The sequence below is a fragment of the Dama dama genome, chromosome 8 (genome assembly GCF_033118175.1).
Source record: "Dama dama isolate Ldn47 chromosome 8, ASM3311817v1, whole genome shotgun sequence".
NCBI classification, from domain to species: domain Eukaryota; kingdom Metazoa; phylum Chordata; class Mammalia; order Artiodactyla; family Cervidae; genus Dama; species Dama dama.
This window is the reverse complement of record NC_083688.1, coordinates 2,441,720-2,464,115: the sequence shown is the minus strand read 5'-3', so window position 1 is coordinate 2,464,115 and position 22,396 is coordinate 2,441,720. Positions and strand designations below refer to the sequence as shown.

Below are 22,396 nucleotides of genomic sequence, written 5' to 3'. Positions count from 1 at the left end.
CGTCTCCCCCGTGTCCTCTCCGGGCCCTGACGGGCCAGGCGCAGGGTGCCTGAGACCTCTGGAGGCGGGTGCTGGAGGAGTTGGCCATACTGTCTGCACGCAAGTGTACATCTGTGGGCTCGCCGGTCTGAGCCCGGAGTGTAGGGGCAGAATGGCTCTTCTTGAGCGTCCCCGGGGTATGCTGGGCTCACACTCCATCTCCTTTATAGATGGGGAGACTGAGGCTCCAAGCGGTAGAGGCAGATGCTGGGGTTCAGACTCAAGCCCTTCAGCCTGGGCAGGGGAGGGCGGCCCACTGTCCGCTCCCTGGGTGACCCTGCACCTCACCTTCCTTATCTGTGTACTCAGAGGTGTGGTCTAGGTGGACTCTGGCCCCTTTCAGCCTTCGTTTCTGGAAGTTCTCTGAGTCTCTTGTTTCTGTAGAATAGCACCCTGCCCCTACCCCAGCCCCCGGCCCGCTGTGTGATTCTGGGGGAGGGGCCTCATGCTTCTGGAATCCAGTGTTTTCATCAATCCCGTGGAGATGATCTAACCCGGCCTAGAGGTTCCTGTGAGGCTGAAGGCAGGCTCTGTGAAGCTCCCGAGGGTGGTCCGGGCACACTGTTGGCGCCCCGTCCGTGGGGGCCGCCCAGTCACAGCAGCATCAGCACCGCCGTTGCCCATCCTTCCTGCTTCGTGAGCATCCACAGCCTAGGACGCTGTGAGAGCCGTGGCTGGAGGGCGTCCGTAGGTGGGGCCAGAGCGAGAGGATGCTGGGGCCAGAGACGGTCCCCGTGGGCTGGTGGGAGCGTGAGCCAGACCTGGGCCTGAGCACGCCGCGGCGCGGAGGAGACGGAGGCTGGTCTGCTGCCGTCCCTGGCATCGTGGGCTGGCTCTGTGGATGAGACGCCGCTGCGAAGCGGCCCCGGGGCCGATGGCATCCTGAGGCCTGCCAGGTCAAGCCTGGGCTCAAGGAGGGAAAACCAGGGGAGTGTCTGCCTTGGTTTGGAGGAGAGATGACATGTGAGACAGGCCTGGGAGAATGGATTGATTTCAGGAGGCTCAAGTGGCAGAAGGGAAAAGGGAATCGGGTTACCTCTGATGCTGTCTCCTCTGCCTGTAAAATGGGGACCACGCTTAGGGCAGGATTCAGTGATAGTTTATCTTTTGAGTATATGAAAGCACGGCATGGTGTTCATCACCCAGAAACTGACCATAAGTGTCCCTCTCTCCACTCCCTTCAAGAGAAAAAAGACTGGAAGTTTTATGAGCTGATGGGTCAGGGCGGGCAGGGATGGATCCAAGTGATTCAGGCTGTCCTGGCCCTGGCTAGAGTTGCCTGGGTGCGCTGGGCCTTCATTTTCCCACCTGTAAAATGGGGAGGCGGTTTCTCTGCAACTTCACAGCCCACTGTGTGCTCAGCAGCCCCCGACCCAGGGAGGTGTGTCCCCTCTTGGTGGCAGCCAGCTTCTCCCTGGCTTCCTGCTGGCCTGTCTTTGCTTATGTTGGTCCCGATGCCTGAAACTCCCCTCCTGCTGAAACCAAGCTCCTGTGGGCAGATCCAGGTCAGGCAGGGAAGGGGACGGGCCTGGGAAGCAGGTATTGGAATGTCCTAGAGCCCACAACATGGTTGACCAGTTTCTGGCTCAGCTTCGCACTCCCTCCCCGTCGGCTGAGTTGCCGTGAATGCGGGGCATCTGGGGCTCCTTAAGAAACATCACTCATCCATCCTCTCACCCCAGTCAGCCAGAGCAGCTGAAGGGCAGAGCATTTCTGCACTGTCAGTGTGGAAGCGGGCACGGCCACGCTTTCCCGCTGAGGGCTGGGAGGGGAGGTCAGCGTGGGTAGCGGGCTCAGCTGTCAGGCCAGCTGCTGTCAACACACAGGGGTCCTTCCTGTGTCTCCTGGGGGTGGGGCACCGGCCGGCCACCCATCCAGCTCTGGAAATGAAAGGCCAGTGAAATCATTTGTGCAAGCTCACCTGGGGTACAGCTTAGCGAGGCGAGGGGGCCACCAGAGCGCCTTCCGTTGGGGAGCTCATGAGAAACAAGCCCCACCCCAGTCCCGCTGAACCGGCTCTGCACGTGAGCGCGGTCCCTGGGTGACACCCACACTCGTCCCAGTTGGAAACTGGAGGCTTGAGAACGTGGGCTTGACTCGAGTCCCATCCCTGCTGACTGTGTGGCCTTAGACAGGTCACACTTCTCTGAACCTCAGCTCTCTCATCTGCAAAATGGGTTTGGGGAAAACGTCTTTACAGGAGAGGGTTAAGAGGTCAGATGAAGGCCAGTGAGATGTGTCCAAGGCACTGGGCCCAGCTCAGGGGACTTGAGCGGTGCTCGCCAACCAGTGGCTGCTGCTACCGCGATTCCATGCTGAGGATCCAAAGACGTGGCTTGTGTTCTCACTCTGGGGTGACCTGAGACAAATTGCTTTCCTTTGCTGGGCCTCACTTTTCCTGTCTGTTCAATGGGTCTGTTGACCCCCTGCCCCAGCTTCCTCATGAGAAGGTTGCTTCCAGGAAAAGGAAAAGGGAGAGGGGGCTGGCCTCATCCCAGAGGCTCCTCTGAGAAGCTGGTATGTGTGGGTGAGATGCCCCCGGGTGCCCGCGTCTCATCCCTTGCCGCCCTCCCCGCCGCCCCCCCCCCCACCCCCGCGTTATCTTGCTGTTGCTGTAGGAACACGCTAGCGAGGCTGGTCTTGGGGGCCGGGCTGCGGCCAGCGCCCTCCTTTGGCCCTGCTCTGCTCAGCAGCTTTGGAAGCCCTTCCCCTGCCCCCCTCGGGGCAGCGTGGCCAGGAGGGATGATTCAGCTCAGTCCTGTATTCTGGGCCCCGGCCTCCCTCGAGGGCAGCCCCGGACGCCCTGTGCGTCTCAGCGAGCTGGGCACAGCCTTGGGCTTCTCCCCACCTGGGGTTCTTCTTCCCCAGCTGTTCCCTGGACTCGTGGCCCCGCCCACGACATACTAGGTGACCTTGGGCAGGTTCCTTTCACACACAGGGCCTCCGTGTCTCTGCGCCACGGGAGTGTTCCGTGCAACGATCCTGCCCGGGTCAGACTCTTAGATTCTCTCCCTGCCCCTCCTTGGGTCCCTCTGTATCTCTCATCCACACTAGGACGCCCACCCCAGCCCCCACTGCCCACGGGGTTCTAACCCTAGCCCACGGCCGATTGAGGCCCAGCCGCCACTGCCGGGGGCTGGTGAAGACCAAAGGGAGGGAGGAGCGTGTGTGTCCTCTGAGAGCCCTGCCCGGGGCCGTCTGTGTCTCGTGTGGGAAAGAGGAGGAATTTTCCTCTGTGTGTGCAAACAGTATCCGTTTTCTCTTGTTTCCAAAAGCCAGTGATGTAACCCGCTCTTCAGCCATCCCTCCCCTCTGGCCTATTTTTAGCTGGTCCCGACAGCATCCTCAAGGCTTCCAGACCTGCCCGCTCTGAAGCCATGTAGGGAGGCAGCCCCGGGGTGAAGAAAGAGAGAAGCCCCCGGTCTGGCTGTCCTGTGATGGAGAAGGGCCCGGCCCTCGGGGGCAGCAGGACCATCTGGGTGGGGAGGGGGTCAGGGATCCCACAGGCCCACGGTCCACGGTCCACAGGGAGCCCAGCAGAGTCACCAGCACCCGATCTGGAGCCCCCAGCCTGAGTCTGAGTCCTGGCCCCGCCAGCCCTCACCCTCACTTAGGCATGAAACGTGCTTGTGTCTGACTCTGCGACCCCATGGACTATAGCCCACCAGGCTCTTCTGTCCATGGGGTTTCTCCAGGCATGAATACTGGAGTGGGTTGCCATGCCTTCCTCCAGGGGATCTTCCCCACCCAGAGGTCGAACCCAGGTCTCCCGCACTGCTGGCCGCTTCTTTACCATCTGAGCCGCCAGTGAAGCTCAGGCATTAAATAAGTGAGACTTACATCTTTTTTTTTGTTTTAATGTAATAAAACAGACCTGGGTTTGAAGTCCAACCCCATCCCCTAACTAGCTGTGTGTCTTTGGGCAGGATATTTAACCTCTCTGAGTCTCAGTTTTCTCATCTGTAAGACAAGGATGATAACAGCTACGTGGGAGATGTCTTTGTTGGGTAGGGTAGGTGGCAGGAAAGATTGCCTCTGAGGTTGCAATGGTTGGCATGAAAAAAGTTTGTTTCCTGTGGGTGCAAAGGAGAGCCTGAGCGTGGTGCTGGCTCTAGCCTGGCAGCTGAGAACAGCCTCAGTGCTGCGTCTCACAGGAACGTGAGGAGCAGCAGCTCTTGTGCATCACTTCACACTGTGTCCGCACAGGGCCGGGGGTGGCCCTCCCGCCGCCTCTCCCGGTGGGGCTGCGCTCATGCCCGGAGCCTCGTCCCCTGGCATTGTGCATCAGCCTGCCGCCCCCGGCCTGGGCGCTCCGGGACACAGGCAGGGCTGGCATCCCTGCTGCACCTTCCTCAGCCAGCGCAGACGCGTCTCAGGGTGGGTGCTGGCATTGTGCCTGGGGGTGGACTGTCCGGGGGAGGCCGCCCTCTGACCGCCTGTCCCTCTTGGCTGTTGCAGATGGGAGGAGGAGCTCGCCAAGCGCGTGAACCTGCAGACCATGGTGGACACGCTACAGGAGGTAAGAGGCCCCGACCGGGAGAGGCCGGGGGACGAGCCCCGCGGTGGAGGGCTGAGGCTGGGGGCCAGTTCCCAGCTCAGCCTCTCCTCCGTGGAGCCGGGGGCCTCTCCCACCTCCCCCGCTTCGGGGCTGGGAGGGCACCCCCAGCTCACGGTTGCAGAAGGCCTGGGCTCAGGAGTCCCGTCGCTGTCTCAGCCACGCAGGCCTGTGCTCGGGGCCTCGGGCCTTGGCGAGGGTGGTGGGCTTCCTGCCAGGTGGGCTCCCAGCCCCAGCGGGCGCTCCGTGGCAGGGTGAGGTTGGCCTCTGGCTTTTCTGGCTCGCTGGCTCTGTGTTCTGGGCCCTGCTTCACACGGGCTGATGGTGCAGCAGACTAGACCTTCTAAGCTCTGTTTTCCTCTCAGCCAAATGGGCACAGGAGCGGCAACCCCGTGAGAAGCCGTGGACGGCTCCTTTTAACACTGAAAAAAATCGCCTTCTGATAGTTAAAGCATTGATCATCTACATAAATAAATAACCAGAGAAGAAAGAAAGAAAATAAGCATTGATCTTCTAAGGAAGTTAGGGAGGGATTAAAATAATGTTAAGGAGACATTAAAAGACATCAATGTCGAGGAGTGGTTAAAATAATGTGTAGAAGGAAAAAGATGAATGTTCCCTCCCCCTGCCCTGCCCCACCCCTGCTTTCTTTTGTGAGAAAAGGACTTTTTACTTTACAAACGTAACATGTTCATGGTACAACATTCGGAAAGTTCAGAAAAGCACAGAGAAGAAAATAAACCTTCCCTCTGGTTCTCCCTGGCCCACTGTTGCTGAGGTGGTTCGTGACCCTCTGGTCTTCTCTGTGCACACCCATAAGCCCTGGATGTGCATGCTCCGTGAGGCTGACACGGATGGTGCCATTGTTCACATTTGACATACATTGACCTGCTATTGTGACCCGCTGGAATCACTTTTATATCCACATTTTCTCTCAATGTCTGCCATGGATTTTTCCATCCAATGAACAGTTCTTGGAAAAGAATTGTTTTAGGCCGAGGGGTGAAGTGAGGGCTGAGCGGGGAGCCAGGCTGGGTCAAGGTCTTGGCTCCCCGCTCCTGGGGCACAAAGGCACCCGGCTGGGTTGGATATCAGGCATCCATCTGGGGCTCTAAACCCAGGTGTCCGGCCTCTCTGCCACCCCACTGGGGAGCCCGCCCAGCCCTCCCAGCCCCGCCTGACCACTCCCCGATCTCCGTCCCCCGTAGGCAGCGCAGGAGGCGGAAGCCATCCAGGAGGAGATGAACGAGAAGATTGAGCGTCTCAAGGCCGAGCTGGTGGTGTTTAAGGGGCTCATGAGTGACGTAAGTGCCTCCGGCCGCCACCCCCCAGGTGTCATGACCCCCCTCCCCACCCCCCCACCCATCATGCAGAACGCTTCATTCACTCCGAGGCTCCAGAGCTCGGCTTCTAGTTAGAGTCCTGGCTGGCTGCGTTTGACCCGTGAGGATGACGGATGCATCAGAGATCAGGCTCCCCTCCCCTCCCCCCCCCACCTCCGCTTCCCGTGGTCTGAGTAGAGATGCATTAATCAGCTGCTTAACCCATCCGCCCGCTCCGGGCTCCTCTGACGGCCTGTGTGCGTTCGCTCCGACTGCGCCGGCTCACCAGTGTGCGGGCAGGGGCTGGGGGCGGCCGGGGGCCTCCATGTCTGGGCACAGTGGGGGCCGATGGCAGGCTGAGGGGGACCCCGGGTCTGGTCTGCACCGGCCCGAGAGGCCACCCGGGCCAGCGGCCTCCCAGAGGTTGCTCTGTTGAGTCGGGACTGGCCGGTGTGCGCGTCCTTGGGACGGTCAGAGCCCCTCTGAGTCACTGTGGGCGGGGCAGCTGTTGGCAGAGCAGCAGGGACCTCCTTCCTGCCAGGGACCCCAGTTTCCTGCCACCTTCGAGCCGCGGGCAGTATGCAGAGAAAGACGGCAGGAGGGAGGCAGAGCCTGGGACAGGCGCCTCCACCAGCCACGGCTTCTGGCCCTGGGCGGTGTGAGGCTGGGTGGCTGGAAGAGGCCAGGAGGCTTCCTTTACCGGGGTCTGGGGGACCCCCACCCATCTGAGGTAGCCCCCGCCGTCAGCCTGGGAGGAATCTTTGCAGGGGACAGGTGGGGCAGGCCTGCTGCGGGAGCCCGGCGGCCTTTCAGCGGTGGGACGCGTCTTTTTCCCTTGTTCCGACAAAACAAACACTGACGCCGTGTCTGCTGAGAGGATGCCTTCCGGCCCTTAGGGAGACGGGCAAACACAGTCTCCCTCGGTCCCCACGGCGCCCACATCCCCCCACCCCTTGCCCCGAACCCGAGCCACTGGCCTGACCCTTCACGCCCAGCAAAGGCTGCAGGACCCCTCTCGGACTGCGGGGACCTCCTGCCCAGCACCCAGGAGTCTCCCCACCCCTCTGTCCAGCCAGAGCCTGGGGGTGCTTCCCCCCACCCCCCGCTCACGTAACCCCCTGCTGTCCTCCCTGCAGCCCATGACAGACCTGGACACAAAGATCCAAGAAAAGGCCATGAAGGTGGACATGGACATCTGCCGCCGGATCGATATCACGGCCAAGCTGTGCGATGTCGCACAGCAGCGGAACTCGGAAGACGTGTCCAAGATCTTCCAGGTGATGAGGGCCGCCCCGCTCACCAGCCGGCACCGCCTGCCGCCCGCCCCGGCCACCCTGCCCCGGGCCCCTCACACCCCGCCCATCTCCCTCCCCGACCACCCCCACGTAGCCTTTGCCCAGCGCTCCAGCCTCCCAGGAAAGTGTAGAATCAGGGACCGCACAGACTCAGGCATGTGTGACTCCATCATCCAGGCTGACCGCGTCATCCTATGTCCGAGGACACCACTCACCCAGGGGGGTGGGGGGCGACGTGACGGGCTCCCGGAAGAACGTGGCAGAGCTGGGACGAGGATTCAGGTCTCCAGACCCTCCAGGGCTCAGTCCGTCTGCCTACCTTGGGCCCCCTGCCCTGCTTCCTGCCTCTCCTTCTGGGAGCAGGAGCCGGGGACCAGGGCCGTGGTCGGGAAGCCCTGGCTAGACTGTGGGAGCCCTAGGCAAACCGGCCTGAGCCCTGGCCCTCGAGCCTCAGAATTCAGAAGGGGAACTGTTGACCCGTGGACTCTCTTTCATTCCCACATTGAGACTCATTCAGTACCCTACTTCCCTACCCCCAGCAAGCACGCGTCTGTGTCCAGAGTGAAGGCGATGGGTTAGCACTAGCGAGTGTCCTCCAGGGAGGGCTTGGGGGCTGGTCCAGCTGCCCAAAGGGCGTCTGTCATTCTCCAAAGGCTGCTTCTTGAGTTTGGGGTTGTGGTTTGGCTTTTGCTTGAGCCCAGGGCAGAACAGCGTGTCGCTGGCTCTAAGTGTGTGACTCTGGATGTAGTGGGGTGAGGTCTGGGCTCGCCTGGGCACCTTCTTGCTGCCCCTCTGCGGGGAAGCAAGGGCCCGTTCAGCCTTCGTCTGGTTTGTTGCGTCTTGTCTGCTTGGAGTGGAGGAAGCTCGTTGAACCCGGGGCTGCCTACCTGTCGCCTTTGCATGGGAGCAGGAGGGCTCTGGGAAGCACGGAGCCATCTGACCTGCGTGAGGGCTGCTCCGTCTCTCTGGGGAGCTCTGAGACATCCGGCCGGCCGCATCTCCAGGCCTCCCAGGGCAGGGAAGGGGCCAGGCCGTCTGTTCCTCTGTCCCGCATGCCTTCCCGCCTCACGCTTCCTGCTAATGCCACCTGCTTCTTAGAGGGCCTGCATCCTTCCCGGCAGTGGCCGCCCCAGCCACGCTCCATCCGTCCCTCGGGACGCCACCTCCCTTCCCAGTCCACCCCGCCCTCCATTCCGGCAGAACCACCCAGTGACCCTTGATCTTTCTCTTCCCGGGCCAGGTGGTCCCCAAAAAGAAAGAGCGTAAGGTGGCTTCCGATGACGACATCTCCGAGCAGGATGGGGAGGTGAACCGGTTCTCGGATGACGAGGTCGGCTCCATGAACATCACAGACGAGATGAAGCGCATGTTTAACCAGCTGTGAGTATCCTTGCTGCCCTGGCACCCGGGGCTCCTGTTTCCCCAGAGTGCTAGGGCAAGGGGCGCAAACCAGTGCCCTGGGCTGGCTGACAAGTAGCCTCCAGATGTTTTGTTGGTCAGCGTGGTGTTCTGCGAGAATCTGGATTCATTTTCAACATTTAGTATTAGGGGAGTTTCACATTTTCAGAAAAGGCCAAGCTGGTGATAGTGCTCATTTCTCTTGTTCAGTTGCTAAGTTGTGTCCGACTCTTTGCGACCCCATAGACTGTAGCCCACCAGGCTCCTCTGTCCGTGGGATTTTTCGGGCAAGAATACTGCAGTGGGTTGCCACCGCCCTCTCCAGGGGATCTTCCTGACCCAGGGGTTGAACCCACGTCTCCTACTTGGCAGGCAGATTTTTTACTGCTGAGCCACTGGGGAAGCCAAATAGTGGTCATATTTGTGGACAATTGTTTGTTTTTTTTAATTGCGATATAACTGACATTGTAAGTTTATTTTAGTTTCAGATATGCAACACTGTGATTCAGTATTTGTATATATTGTGAAATGCTCACCACAATAAGCCTAACATTCATCACCATACCAAGTAAAAAAATTTTTTTTTTTCCCTTGGGTTAAACGGCGGCCTGGGTTAGTGGCAGAGTCTGGGCTCTGGTGTGGTCGGTGGTGGGCTGGAGCCGGTCTTTACCAGCTCGTGAAAGGTGATGTCTACCCACTCCAGGTTCAGCAGTGGCACGCTAATAGCTTAAAATTTGCACGATGGGAAACTGTCACATGCTACCAATCTGGGCGGGGCTTCCCGGGTGGCTCAAGAATCCGCCTGCCAATGCAGGAGACGCGAGTTAGATCCCTGGGTCGGAACGCGAGTTAGATCCCTGGGTCGGAAGTTCCCCTGGAGAAGGAAATGGCAACCCACTCCAGTATTCTTGCCTGGGAAATCCCATGGACAGAGGAGCTGGGCGGGCTGCAGTCCGCGGGGTCACAAAAGAGCCGGATGTGATTTGGTGAGGAAAGAACATTAAATACCAGCACCTGGGCACCCCACTCTGGGCTCTGCAGGCGGCTGGTTTACCGGAGACTAGCGGGGTTCGGTTGTCTAGGGCAGGGACGTGTCGTAGCCCTGGCCTGTCCAATCTACACTTGCAGGCCTGACCCACCTCTGGTTCGCATCCGCGTGGTGTCCTGGGCGGGGTGGGGAGGGGAGCGGCTGCAGGCGCGGGCTGATTCAGCTCGGGGCCGTGGTCAGATGGCAGGCTGGGGCTGTCTCTGAGTCTACTTCCCCCCACCCCACGGGCCTGCCCTCTTCCCAGAAGTCCCCTGCCGTTGGTCCCCTGAGCCCTGGCCCAGCGCTCCATCCTCCTTCCCACCCCCGTCTCCCCCCACCCCCAGGTCTCTGAGACTCACGGCCAAACATGCGTTCTGGCCCGGTGTCCCTCCCCTGGAGCCCCGGGTGTCCCAGCAGCAGGGCTGGACTTGAGCGCTTGACTCCGACGGGCCGTCACCACCCTCACGGCGCTCCTCCAGGAGGGCCTCTCCTTTTGCTGGTGCCCCAGCCATCACACTCGTTTCAGAAGCCAGGGGCCCGGGCCTCTCCAGACCCTTCCTGCCGCGCTTGGGGCTGGCCCAGGGGAGTCGAGTCCAACGCTCACTCCGCCCAGCCCTTCATCACAGATGAGGAAACAGCTCAGAGGGGACAGGCGAGTCCCGATAGAGCCTGGACCTCGGGCCAGTGCTGTCTGTGTCCTCTGAGAGATTTCCCTCTCTGTCTCTACTGCCACGCCATCCCCACCCCGGTGACTCGGCAGGAGGAAGACAGGAGTCGGACCCGGGCGGGATGGGTTTGCGTGACACGTCCCTGTGCTTCCTGTTCCCTTGAAACAAAACTGAGATGGCTCTGTGTTTGCGGAAAATGGGAGTTGCTGTTTTGAGGGTAACAAGGAGACTCCTAGACTTTTGATTCATCTTTCAACACCCCCTCCCCACCCCTTCTCATGGGCTTCCCAGGTGGCACGAGTGGTCAAGAACCTGCCTGCCAATGCAGGAGACGTAAGAGATGCGGGTTCGATCCCTGGGTCAGGAAGATCCCCTGGAGGAGGGCGCGGCAACCCACTCCAGTGCTTTTGCCTGGAGCATCCCCATGGACAGAGGAGTCAGATGTGACTGAAGCTACTTAGCACGCAAACATGCACCCCTCCCGTCTCATGTTCTCGTCTTTCACTGATGAGAGCGGCTTTGGAAGAGAACCTTAGGTCAGGTCTAGGTTTTCTGAAGGTTGCTGTGGGCATTCTTGAGTGTCCAGCTGGGTTTATGCCCCAGAGACCCTGGCTGGGCTCATTTGGTTGAATTAAAGGGCTTCTTTGAAGGAACTGTTTTCCCAGGCTTTCATCAAGTCACCAGGAATCCACAATCTGCCCAGAAAGCAGGCAGGGTGGGGTTGGCGGGTTGGGGGTGGTGGTGGAGTGAGCCAGAAGGCTGTGCTCCTGGGTGTATGAGTTTTCTTTGCCATGCTGCAAAAATGGGCACCTGAGTGTTGACAGGTCTGAACTGGGTTTAGTATTAAACCGATCAGTTAGATTGATCTGGTTGTCAAGCTGCTTAAGTTAAAGCAAAACAAAATTCTCTGATGACCCCTCCACCTTGGCAGTTCTCACCAAAGCCAGGCAGACCACACCCTGGGCCGGGCCCTGGCCCCCTCCCACCGACCTCTCCGCTGCCTCTGGGCTGAGACCCAAGCCAGAAGCTGCTACGGGCCAGCTCCTCTGAAGTCTTTGAATGACTGCGCCCGAGTCAGGGCTGTTTGTTTCGATCAAAATCAATTGCTTGGACTTCAGATCCCAGAGAAGGGGGGGAATGTGCTCCTTTCTCTGCACCGTGGCCACGCCTCTTCCTTGATCCCGCCCCCCACATCTGGGGGGGACCGGGGCGCGTCTTCTGAGCCCTTCCTCTTGTCCAGCTTCCTGTCCTTTCTCCTCCTCCGTTACTCAGCCAGGGTTTCCCTCTGGTCCCAGCCGCCAGGAAGGAAGTGAAATCAGCAGTCCAGTATGCGAAGCGGTGATGGGTCGACCCTTGACCCGGGGGCTTGCCCGGAGCTGTCTGTTCAAGGGGCGGGCAATGCCTCCCAGGGATGCCGGGTCCCAGCCCTGGTTGCCGGATGCCGGGAGCCACCTACAGGCTCCTGCAGGAACTGCTTTTTGGTGGGGAACCGGGCTCGAGGGGGCGCTCTGGACAGCGCTTTTCCTGAGACTCTTGGGCTCTGTCCAGTGGCCCCAGCAGGTTGGAGCGGTGCACTATAGGATCCAGAAAGTAGTTGAAGGAGTGAGCGTGGGCAGCGGGGAGAGCCCTGGGATGGGAATTAGGACTTGGAACCCACGTCTGCCTCTCCATCTGACTCACCAGGTCAAGTGACTTACTCCTGCAGACCTCAGCCTTCCCATCTGAATAATGGATGTATTGGGCTGAATGATTTTTTTTTTATAGTCCCCTGCAGTTGGGGTAACCAATACATCTGCAGAACTCTGTTAGTCCCAGATACACCTGCATGGTCCATCACCCTATTTCCAGTTCTAGAGAATAAGGAAGCCCAGAAATCACTCAGCATTTGCATTCAAATCTGATTTCCAGCACGTATTATTCTAGAAGTTTCCACCAAATCCCTTTGAGCCTCAATTTCCTTCCTGTGAAATGGGACTGACAATCATATTGACCTCATAGGACTGTTGTGAGGATGGAATGAATCGCACTTTAATATATGCCTAGTCATCAGTCCTGTGATTGTGTTTTGATGGGGAGGAAAAAGCCACAGAAAACAGAAAGATCTGGCTTTCAGCCCTAGTTTATTCTTTCTGAGCTGCAGTTTCCTCATCTGTAAAATGGGAATAATAATACCCACCTTTCTAAGTTGCAGAGAAGATTATGTGAATCATCTCGGGCATCATAGGGGCTCCAGAAACGAGTTGTTAAATGAGTGGAAACCATTCACAAGATGCTATCTATAAGTCTTCATTAATGAAAGACTGGCATCTTTAGGAATACACATTTTAACTTGTATCCATAATACATAAATACGTTGTGCACTTGAAGAGCTGTGCTCCATGGAGAAGGCCCATGTCCCCTCTGGCCACTGCCCTTGTGCTTTTGGACAGCCACCTGGGAGGCCCCTCCCCGGGCCCCTGGAGCCTGACTGCTCACTCATGCCCGCCCGTGCGCCCACAGGCGGGAGACCTTTGACTTCGACGATGACTGTGACAGCCTGACTTGGGAGGAGAATGAAGACACTCTGCTGCTCTGGGAGGACTTCACCAACTGCAACCCAAGCCTTGACTTGCAGGGCGAGGTGAGCCACAGGCGGGCGCTGGGGACCCCTCGTTTCCGTGCTCCCTCGTCCTTCGTCCTTTCCTGTCAGCCCCCACTGCCCCGTTAAGTTGTCCACTCTGTTCCGTTTCTCCAGCAAGAGGAAAACCTGGGCAACCTGATCCACGAGACTGAATCCTTCTTCAAGACGAGAGACAAGGAGTACCAGGAGACGATCGGCCAGATTGAGGTGGGGTACCCGCTTGTTCATGTCCCCCAGTAGTGACCCCCGAGCCCCCAGGGATTTAAGTGCCTGTGTGGACAGGGGCTGGGATAGCGACACAGGATTGGGAGTCAGGAGAACCCACTGATTCTCCTGGCCTGGTGCTGAGCAAGTCACCCCTCTCTTGGGTAGGGCCTCAGTTTCCTAACCTGTAAAATGGGGGTGGTGATACCTGTCTGCCCCAGAGAGGTTTTTTCTTAAGTTATTTGACTGACATGATGATCTCAAATTAATGGGAACTGACATTTGAATGATATCAAATGACACTGGGCCCTGAGCCCTTTAAAAATACACCTTCCTTGGTATTCTCACACCCTGTGTATGTACCCGCGGGGGGCCTGGGTGCCTCCACCCTGTGCAGTGGGTACTCTGAGCCCATTTTACAGAGGAGGAGATGAGGTGAAAGAGACAAAGTGACTTGCCCAAGGCCTCCCAGCCAGGAAGCAGCCTGCAAGCCCGGTTCTCCCTGCTCCAGAGCCTGTGTGTGTCTGCTGGGCCACACCTGTCTGTGAGGGTCAGTCATTGTCAGGCTGGAGAAAGGGAAGCCCGGCTCCTCCCCCAGGGGTGGAGCACTCGGTTGAGGAGAAGGGTCAGAAACAGGAGCACCCCTTTCTAACGCAGTCCGCATGAAGGAGTGCCAAGGCCAGAGTTGCTAGGGCTACCCCAGTGGTTGCTAAGCGACCATTCACCTCCCACCAAAAGCGATTCTAGGGACCGGTAAGCAGAAAGCAGAGGACAGGGGGAGGGCCCTGCGGGTGTGGTGCCCTGGGATGGCCCCAGTGCCACGGTGCTGAGGGTGTGAGGTCGCCGCGAGGCTGGCTGTGAGGATGACGGGGCCCGCCCTCTCCCGTGTTGGCCCTTCTCAGCTGGAGCTGGCCACGGCCAAGAGCGACATGAACCGACACCTGCACGAATACATGGAGATGTGCAGCATGAAGCGGGGCCTGGACGTGCAGATGGAGACGTGCCGCCGGCTCATCAAAGGCTCCGCAGACAGGTGCTGCCTGCGCGCGTCCTCCCCGCGCCCGTCCTGCCCGCGCCTGTCCTCCCCACAGATGCGTCCGTCCTCCCCCGTGCCCGCGTCCGTCCTCCCCGCGCCCGCACACGTCCTCCCCCAGCGCGTGTCCGTCCTCCTCGTGCTCGTCCTCCCCAGGCGCGCGTCCCCGTCCTCCCCACGCCCACGCCCGTCCTCCCTGCGGACACGGTGCCGGTGTCCTGGTGTGTGGGGGGCAGGCGGGGGGGTTATTGGGCTGCAACGTACAGCCTGGAGATTTCATCTGCCAACCCCTCTGTCCATCTGTCCGTGCCTCCAATGACCATTAGCCACGTACTGTGTGCCTTACACATCTAATCTCACGTGACTCGCACAACCACCCTGTCCCCATTGTTGTGGGACTATAGAGGGCTACTTTGAGAAGGCTTGCTCTGTGCAAGACCCTGGGGATACAGGGATGAACAGGTCACAGCCCCTGCCCTCCAGGAGCCCACGCCCCACTTCCTGCTGAGCTGGTGGGTGGAGAAGGTGGGCGGGGCTCACGTGGGTCCCTAGGAAGCAGTTTTCCTTCCTTTCCCATCTTCTAACCCAAGGCCACGTGAGTCTGTCCCCAGGACACCAACAGCATCAGGCCTCTTTACTTGCCAGCACAGAGACAGCTCCTGGCCTTAGGGAACACGCAGCTTTCTGGGGGCGAGCGTGTGCGCCTGTGCAGTTGCTCGGTCGTGTCCGACTCTTTGTGACCCCATGGGCTGTAGCCCACCAGGCTCCTCTGTCCATGGAATTCTCCGGGCAAGAATACTGGAGTGGGTTGCCATTTCCTTCTCCGGGGGATGGATCTTCCTGACCCAGGGATGGAACCCGCATCTTTCTCATTGGCAGGTGGATTCTTTACCACTGAACCACCTGGGGAGCTCAGGGGAGACAGACATGCTAATGATAAAATGAGAAATACAGTGCTTGGCCCGGAGCACAAATATGTTAATTATAATCATTTCTCTCATTATGACTGTGTTCTTGCACCCTGTTGTTTGGGCCGTAAGAGACGGAGAAGCAGGGGGGAGCTGTGTGTGTGTGTGTGTGTGTGTGTGTGTGTGTGTGTGTGTGTGTGGCCTGGGGCTTAGCATGTTACCTTCAGCTCACTGATTCCCAGAACCCAGTGCTGTTGTTCCCGTTGTTTGGACAGAGGAGTGTGCATGTAGGCAGGGTGAAGAGCTTGCACCAGGCCCCCCAGCTCGGCAGTGATGAGTTGAGAATTCGAACCCAGTGCTGTTAACCGCTCTTCTATGTGGCCTCCCTTTGGGCTCTGAGTTAATTGCCCAGATGCTGGGAGTGTAGAAACTGAGCTGGACCCATGGTTCCTGCTCCCACGGAGCGCTCGGCACCGGGAGAAGCTAGAGGGGCGGGTGCGGGGCGTCGCGCGGGGTCTCGAGAGCCTTGTCTAACCCCTGAGCTTCCAGGACTCCGAGGGAAGCAGAGAGGGCGGGTCTCGGCGAGGATCCCCGGTGGACGCTAGGTTTTCCAGGAGGGGGTGCTCCATCCCTCCTGCTGCCTGCCCCAGGCTGCCCCCTGAAGCCCCCTGCTCTGCCCTCCCAGGAATTCGCCATCCCCGAGCTCCGTGGCCAGCAGCGACTCAGGAAGCGCAGACGAGACCCAGGACGACTTTGAGCGGGAGGCGGACGTGGAGCCCATGGTCAGCTGATGACTGAGGCACGCCCCGCCCCGGCCCGCGCCTGGTGGTCTGGGGCGGGGCCTCTGCACGCCTCTCCCCACGGGGCCAGGAAGTGGGGCTCCCAGCCCTGACCACGCAGACTTCCTACGCCCTACCTTCTCTGGAGGCCCCAGGGACCGCTGCTTCCTTCCTTCCTTTCTCCGCCCACCACCAACCAGTGCCCCTTCTCCATCACCCACCCAAGGAATGGTGCTGTCAATTTCTATTGTTCTCCACATGACAAGTGCAGACTTCTGTCCGGACGATGCAGCGCTAACTGTGCCTTTTCCCTTCAGCTGAGCCACTTTGAGCTCCAAAGAATTATTCCTAGCAGGTGTTTTTATACAAAACTCTAAGGTGAGGGCGGGGGTGGGGGGCTCCCCCTGGGTGTGGTCAATGCCTTTTTCTACCCTCCCACCTGCTCCTCTGATTGGCCATGAGCTCTGCCTTCCCTCCCCTGCTGGAGTTGAACTTGGGATGGTCCACCTCCCCGCCAGGAAGGCGCTGTTTGCCTTCACCTTTCCAGGCCTGGGTGGGGACTTCCCGAGGGGGCGTTGCATTTACGAAGGGGAGAGGATAGAAGGAGGGAGGGAAGGACAAATTTTTCTTTGTTTTTGGATCGAGTGGCAAAGCAGAGGGAGAAGGCACTGTCGGGGAAGGTGGAGCCTCACTGTGTTTAAACTACTATGCAAAACAACAAAACAAAACAAAAAAAAGCAGCTTGCCTTATACCTTTGTGGGAGGCGGGCCCGCTCCCAACTAGCTCCCGGGTTTTCCTGGAGCTGGGAAGGAGGCAGAAGCTAGGGTGATCTCTCTCTCTGTTTCTCTCGCAGCCTCTGCGGGTGAGCACTGACTTGGGAGGGGGTTTGGTCAAGGTTGGAAGCGAGGTGGGGGTTCTGAGGACCTCGGCCACCTGACTGCTTGCTTTCTTGGGACTTCTGTGGGGTGGGGAGGTGGGCCAGGGGCAGGGGGTGGGGGGTGGGAATGTCTTTTATTGCCCTGATGTTTTGTTTTGTTTTTTTTTTTCCCCCAGCCAACAATAAGGGGTTATAGATCTGAAATTTCTCTGTGAGAAAGTCTGGAGGGGGTCAGGCCTGGTATCCACTGCCTCCTCCGGGGAACTGGGTCAGTACCGCCTGCCAGCATCTTGGTTCTCTGCTCTGCCCCAGCTGCCCACTGTCTGGCCACTGGCGGGCACTGGAAAGGGAAGTGGAGGGAGGCAGCGGGGACTGCTGGCAGAGAGGAGGTGGCCGGAGCGGGAGCTCGCCTGAGAGCCGTGCTCATGGACACACGTTCACCTCTACAGTAATTCACTGATTGATTGATCCGTTGGAAAGTTAATCTGAGCCAGTCTCTCTCCAGACTTTAGTGGACCTGAGTCAGAGGGCATCATGTGGAGGCCACCCTCAAATCTCAGCTGGGAGCCTGCAGAGCAGGCTTTACTTTTTTTTTTTTTTTTTTTAAGTATCTTTTTGGACCCACTACTCACTACTACCAGTCCCCTGGTATGACTGGGGATTTTGTTTTTGTTGGCTCAGGAGCTCCCCCTGGAGGTCAGAGGAGCAAAATGTGCCCAAGGACCAGAGCTCCTTCCTACCCCACGGCCTGTGTCTGCAGGCAGATGAGGGGCTCCGAGTAGATCCGGCCTCCTGTCTTTCCTCTCCAGAGTACCAGTGATCTGTAAGGGCCTCCTCTCTCCTCTGTTTCCCCACCTGTTTTGCAATCTTAAAACCACTGTATATAATATTCATATAAATATATATATATGGAGAGAGAGTGTTAGTGAGGGTGTGTAATTTTTATTTATCAGAACTTGGTGGCCTTTATTGTGAGTTTTTTCCGTTTTTTTTGCTTTGTTTTGTTTTCGTGGGGGAACCTCCTCCTGGTTCCCTGTAAAAGTCTGGCTGAACGTCTTCCATTCCCAGCATCTCTTAGCCAGATAGTCCCTCGTTAGGTACGCGAAGGGACGAGGTTTCGGAGGAGAGATCACCCACTTCCTCTCCTTCTCACTGACCCTTGTTCTAAAGGTTACAGGGTTCAAACATATCAGATTATTATTGTTGTTATTGTTATCATTGTTTTATTTTTATTTTAACCAAAGGTTATTAGAGCCAGTTGGGCTTGGACCTCAGCTGCTGAAAAGATTTTCCGTTTCCGGGAGGGTGGGAAACCAGCCACCCCCCCGGGCCTCCTCTGCCCAGGGTGAGGGAGGCATCGAAAGCCGTGGGCAGGTGGACAGAATGGAAGCCTGCCTCAGGGTGGTGGGAGGGTGACAGACCTATCTTTAGAATTAAGACAGTAAGGCAACAATATAAGTGTTTAGGGGGTAACTAGGGTTACCGTGGTGATTGCTGTCCAGTAGTATTATTTTTCCTTCCCCCCCCTTGTATACATAGGATATTTGTCTTTGGGGACTAGGGTACTCTGAATTTATCTAGGAAGTATGGAAGTGGCAGGAGCTAGGGTCAGATGCTGGCCAGGAAGATCCGTCCTGCTGGTTCTCAATAGCTGCTCTCCCTGGGGAGCAAGGATTTGGGGCTGGTGGATGGGAGGACAGCAAGAGTTTTAGTGACCTGCCTTCCGGGTGTGGTCCTGGGCTTTGGCCTGGCTGCCTCCCTCCCCACCAAGTTCTTTTTTGAGTTAGTTGCCAGTGGGCCCCGCTTGCCCCCTTTGCCATGGGCTCACAGCTTGCCAAGAAAGACCCCAACGCTCGCTGGGGCAGCCCAGGTCCAGTTGGGACCAACTGGTCCGTCCTTTGTAAAGATGTAAATACTTAATTTTGGTTTTCTATTTCTTAGCCCAGTGTCATATTGACATTGGTATTTCAGAATTGTTCTCAGATGGGTTCTCCTGTGCTGCCCTCTTTTGCTCTCCTATTTTGGGGGGTTTTATAAAAAGAGAGGGTTGGGGAGGGGCAGGGAGAGTAGCTTCCTTTGGGTTCCCTGATTGTGGAACACATACACACACTTCTGAGATTCTGAACAGGGAAAAAAATGATTGACAAGTAAACACATTTTGTTTCCTTGTGGCAATATGTCTAGAGGTCTCTGACTGGCCTGTGCATCATGGACTTAGCTCCGTCGATGTAGCTCAGATGACCTTTGGAGAATCAAACCACTTTGGCTTGGGATGGGGGAGAGGGTGTGGGGCAGGGGGTCATATAAGGTGTAACTTAAGCTAAATGTAATCTATTTATAAAGCAAGAGACTCTCATCTATTTTTATGAAAGGAAAGGTTTTTTTAAAATCTAGGGTAGGCAGTTATGGTAGCCCAGCATTTTTCTGTGGACAAGATGCATGTTGCTGCTGGATTTAATATAATCAGTACCCCTCACCTTTTCTCCGCATCCTCACCACCTGCTCATTCATACCCATGGGCGGCTTCAGCAGGGCAAAGGTCACCCCTCACCCCATTTCTCTGTCCCTTGATACCCCAGCTCCTTGGTCATTGGAAGGCCAGGGGGGCGGGCACTTGTGGTAGTGGGTGGGCAGTGGGGAATTCAGAATGGAGTAGGGTGGTGGGAGGGAAAGGGGGCGCTGGGTGGGGGACAAGCTCTGCCTCAGAGGGTGGGCTCTGGTTACTTGCTCCAATTCTGGTCTGCCAAGATCCATTGCCAAGTCAACTGTATTTGGGAGAGAGCTGAGAAATGAGTGGAAGATTTCCAGGCTCGGGGTGGGCTGTGTGTTAGTCTCGGGCAAATCCCTCACCATTCCCCCTGCCAAGCCCTCAAAGCACTGAGGTAAAGGCACCCTCCGCCCATAGACTCCTTCGTGGACATTTTCGCATCTACCTTATTTTTAGCCCCATCTGGGGAGACTATCCCGAAGTCCCATCCCACCCCACTGTTGCTGTTTGTCTGCCAGCTGGGTCTAGCGTCAAGGGGAAGGGGGGGGTTTATACTCATTGAAAGACTACTGACCCTACCGGAAACCAACCTGTTTACTGTATTGTTGTAAATATCATGCCCTTTATATCCTGTATATTGGCTTCTTTTAAATAAAGTGAAATGTCTTAGAATTGATGCTTTTTTTTAAAAATTAAGGATAAAGTGGTGATGGGGGAGGGGCAAGAGGTCACGGGCCACATAAACACTAAAAGTCATCAACTGATTAGTGACCAAATAGGGAAATTCTACATCACCTCACATCTCACAATAAAATCTTTGGAAGTAGTTAAAGCAGGAATTATTATACATATTTCATAGAAGGGGAAGAGAGCCAGAGAGATCATAGACTGAAGAACTAGCGTAGCCTGGTTTGGAACTGAGGGCCTATTAATCATATTGCCCTCTGAATCTGCAAGTTTTCCATTCTCCAATGGAGCAAGCTAACTGTCTTGTGCCACCTTATGTAAGTGACTGGTATCCGTGGATTTTGGTATCTGCAGGGGCTCTGGGAACCAATCTCCCACCAGAGGAGGACTGAAGTTTCCTTTCCCACTCCCCACTCTTTTGTTTATATTCTCCAGATAAAGAGGAGTAATAATGAAATAATGAGAAAGTTCTAAGGTGGGTATTATTACCCCCACTTTACAGACACAGAACTGAGGCCCAAGACAGTTACATATTTCGTCAACGTCACAGAGAGAAACCACGATCAGCATCGGAACTCTTGACTCCTAAGCAGGTTCTCAGTACACACCGCTGGAGAAAATACTGATACATTAGAACAGAGCGTTGGGAAAGTTGTTAACAGTACTTCAGGAATAGAACGGGCCCCTAAGATTCCATCCTCAGAACTTCAGAATCTGAGTTGTTAATAAAGTTCATGTGTTTGTGCAAACAACTTCCCAGAGAGAAAATTCAAATTTTTGTCCGGGGCGCCCAAATAAAGCAGAGGAATAAAACGGATTCCGCGTCCAGAGTTTTTGAAGGGAAGTCCGAGAGCAGACTGGCTCGGGTTTTATCTTACACTGATCGTAATCTGCAAGGAAGCAGACCGATTTGTCCAAGCGCTTTGCCTTAGGAAGCTGGGTGGCTCCGCTCCAGGTCGGAGTGGAGGGCGGCTGCGTCCCTACCAGGAGGCTAGAGCCAGGCTGCAGCCCCCGAGGTGAGGCAGGGCCACGACGAGGCCCTCTGCAGGGTGGAAGAGTCTGGCAGCCTCCGGCCAAGGGCAGCGAGAGAGCCCGAGAAGGGCCTCCAGCGGCACCTGACCCACAGAGCCCGGTCCTTCCTTCCCGCCTCACATGTGCCCCATCCCCGCTCTCTCATTGGCTGCTTCTGCCCCTCTAATCCCGGCCTAAGCAGGTTGCAACTTGAGCGCCCCTCTGATTGGTCCCGAAGCTCTCATGGCTCACTCTGATTGGTGGATGGAGCTCACGCCCTCCTGCCCTTGGCCCTGGAGGGCGACCGGGTCATACCATAAAGGGAGAAGGGGGGAAACGCGTACGCTTCGGGGCTTCGCTCTTGGGCTGCTTTTCCCTGCGTCACATGATAGCGTCCTTCGTCAGGCCCTCGTGGGAGAATTCTATTAGCAGGAGGCAAACACAGAGGCGTTTAGGCCGGACCCGACTTGGAGGGCGGCCGAGGGGGCAGTCCCCCCCCAAACCCGCCGAGGTGGTGCGCTCCAGGAGGGGCGGTGGCGTCCGGTGGCTCCTAGCGGGGCCGGTGCAGCGAGCGGCCGCGCGGGGATCCGGGATGATGCTGCGTTCGGCCGCGCTCTGCCGCGCCCTGCTGGCCCGCCGGGGGAGGGCGGCCGGGTGAGTGAGCGCCGGGCAGGCCAAGGGGCGCCTGCTGGCCCCGGGGCCCCGGGAGTCGCTGCGCGCTCCCCCGCCCCCGCCCCCGCCCCCGAACCGGGTTCCACCCTCGCCCCCAGACTGGGCTCCCTCCGGGCCGGACCCCCAAGCTGAGCTCCACACCCGCCCCCGCACCGGGCTCGACCCCTGTCTCCGAACTGGGCTCCTTCCGCGCCGGCCGTCCGAACCGGGCTCCCTCCGGGCCAGACCCCCGAACCGGGCTCCCTCCGGGCCAGACCCCCTCCCGCTTTCCCAGAGACTCCCCTCCGCCGGGGGTCGCTTCCTGTGAGGCCGCCCGACACCCACCTCCTCCTGCGATGTCTCCGTCTCCCAAAGGTCTTTCAGCTAAGGGGTCCTGCCCACCGGCGGGTGGGGTGGGGTGGTCCCCCACGCTGAGAAAGGAGCCGCTTGATCACCTCGTCTTTCTCCGGATGGATAAAAACATTTGCTCGCCGCGGGAGTACAGCCTCCTCCTCTGAGGGCACCTCTATTTTTTTTTTTTTTAATGCACATTTCGCCTCTCTCCTCCCCACCCTTGGTTTCACATTCAGGACCCTCCCTGGGGTTCCCTCTCTCCTCTGGACTGGCATTAATGCTTCTCTCTTTTCTCCTTTCCCTTTTTTCAAGTTAAGTGTTGGTCAGAAAAATGGAGAGTACGTGTAACATGCCAAACCTGTGTTGCACACTTGGCCTCCGTGCCTTATTGTGATGATTCGTGAGTTACGACACATGAAGTGCTTTGAAGGGTGCCTGGCAGAAGGCAGTGCCTGTTGCTATTAATGATGGTTGTCATT

At 57.5% G+C, this 22,396-nt stretch overlaps 2 protein-coding genes across 3 annotated transcripts in view; both read left to right on the top strand.

The window, feature by feature from the left end:
- IFFO2 (intermediate filament family orphan 2) overlaps nucleotides 1-16,799 on the top strand; it is a 47,251-nt gene extending 30,452 nt beyond the window's left edge. Inside the window, exons 2-9 of the mRNA XM_061148032.1 lie at nucleotides 4,498-4,558; nucleotides 5,803-5,898; nucleotides 7,053-7,193; nucleotides 8,452-8,591; nucleotides 12,804-12,924; nucleotides 13,039-13,131; nucleotides 14,031-14,161; nucleotides 15,755-16,799. Coding sequence (XP_061004015.1) covers nucleotides 4,498-4,558; nucleotides 5,803-5,898; nucleotides 7,053-7,193; nucleotides 8,452-8,591; nucleotides 12,804-12,924; nucleotides 13,039-13,131; nucleotides 14,031-14,161; nucleotides 15,755-15,860 — 889 coding nt within the window. The 3' untranslated portion in view covers nucleotides 15,861-16,799. The remainder of the gene's footprint in view (nucleotides 1-4,497; nucleotides 4,559-5,802; nucleotides 5,899-7,052; nucleotides 7,194-8,451; nucleotides 8,592-12,803; nucleotides 12,925-13,038; nucleotides 13,132-14,030; nucleotides 14,162-15,754) is intronic.
- A 4,669-nt stretch (nucleotides 16,800-21,468) lies between these two features.
- ALDH4A1 (aldehyde dehydrogenase 4 family member A1) overlaps nucleotides 21,469-22,396 on the top strand; it is a 35,565-nt gene continuing 34,637 nt past the window's right edge. For both annotated transcript variants that reach the window (XR_009693776.1, XM_061148031.1), the window contains exon 1: nucleotides 21,469-21,566. Coding sequence is in view for 1 of the 2 variants with exons in the window: in XM_061148031.1 (XP_061004014.1) it covers nucleotides 21,505-21,566 (62 nt within the window). In the remaining variant the exon portion in view is untranslated. The remainder of the gene's footprint in view (nucleotides 21,567-22,396) is intronic.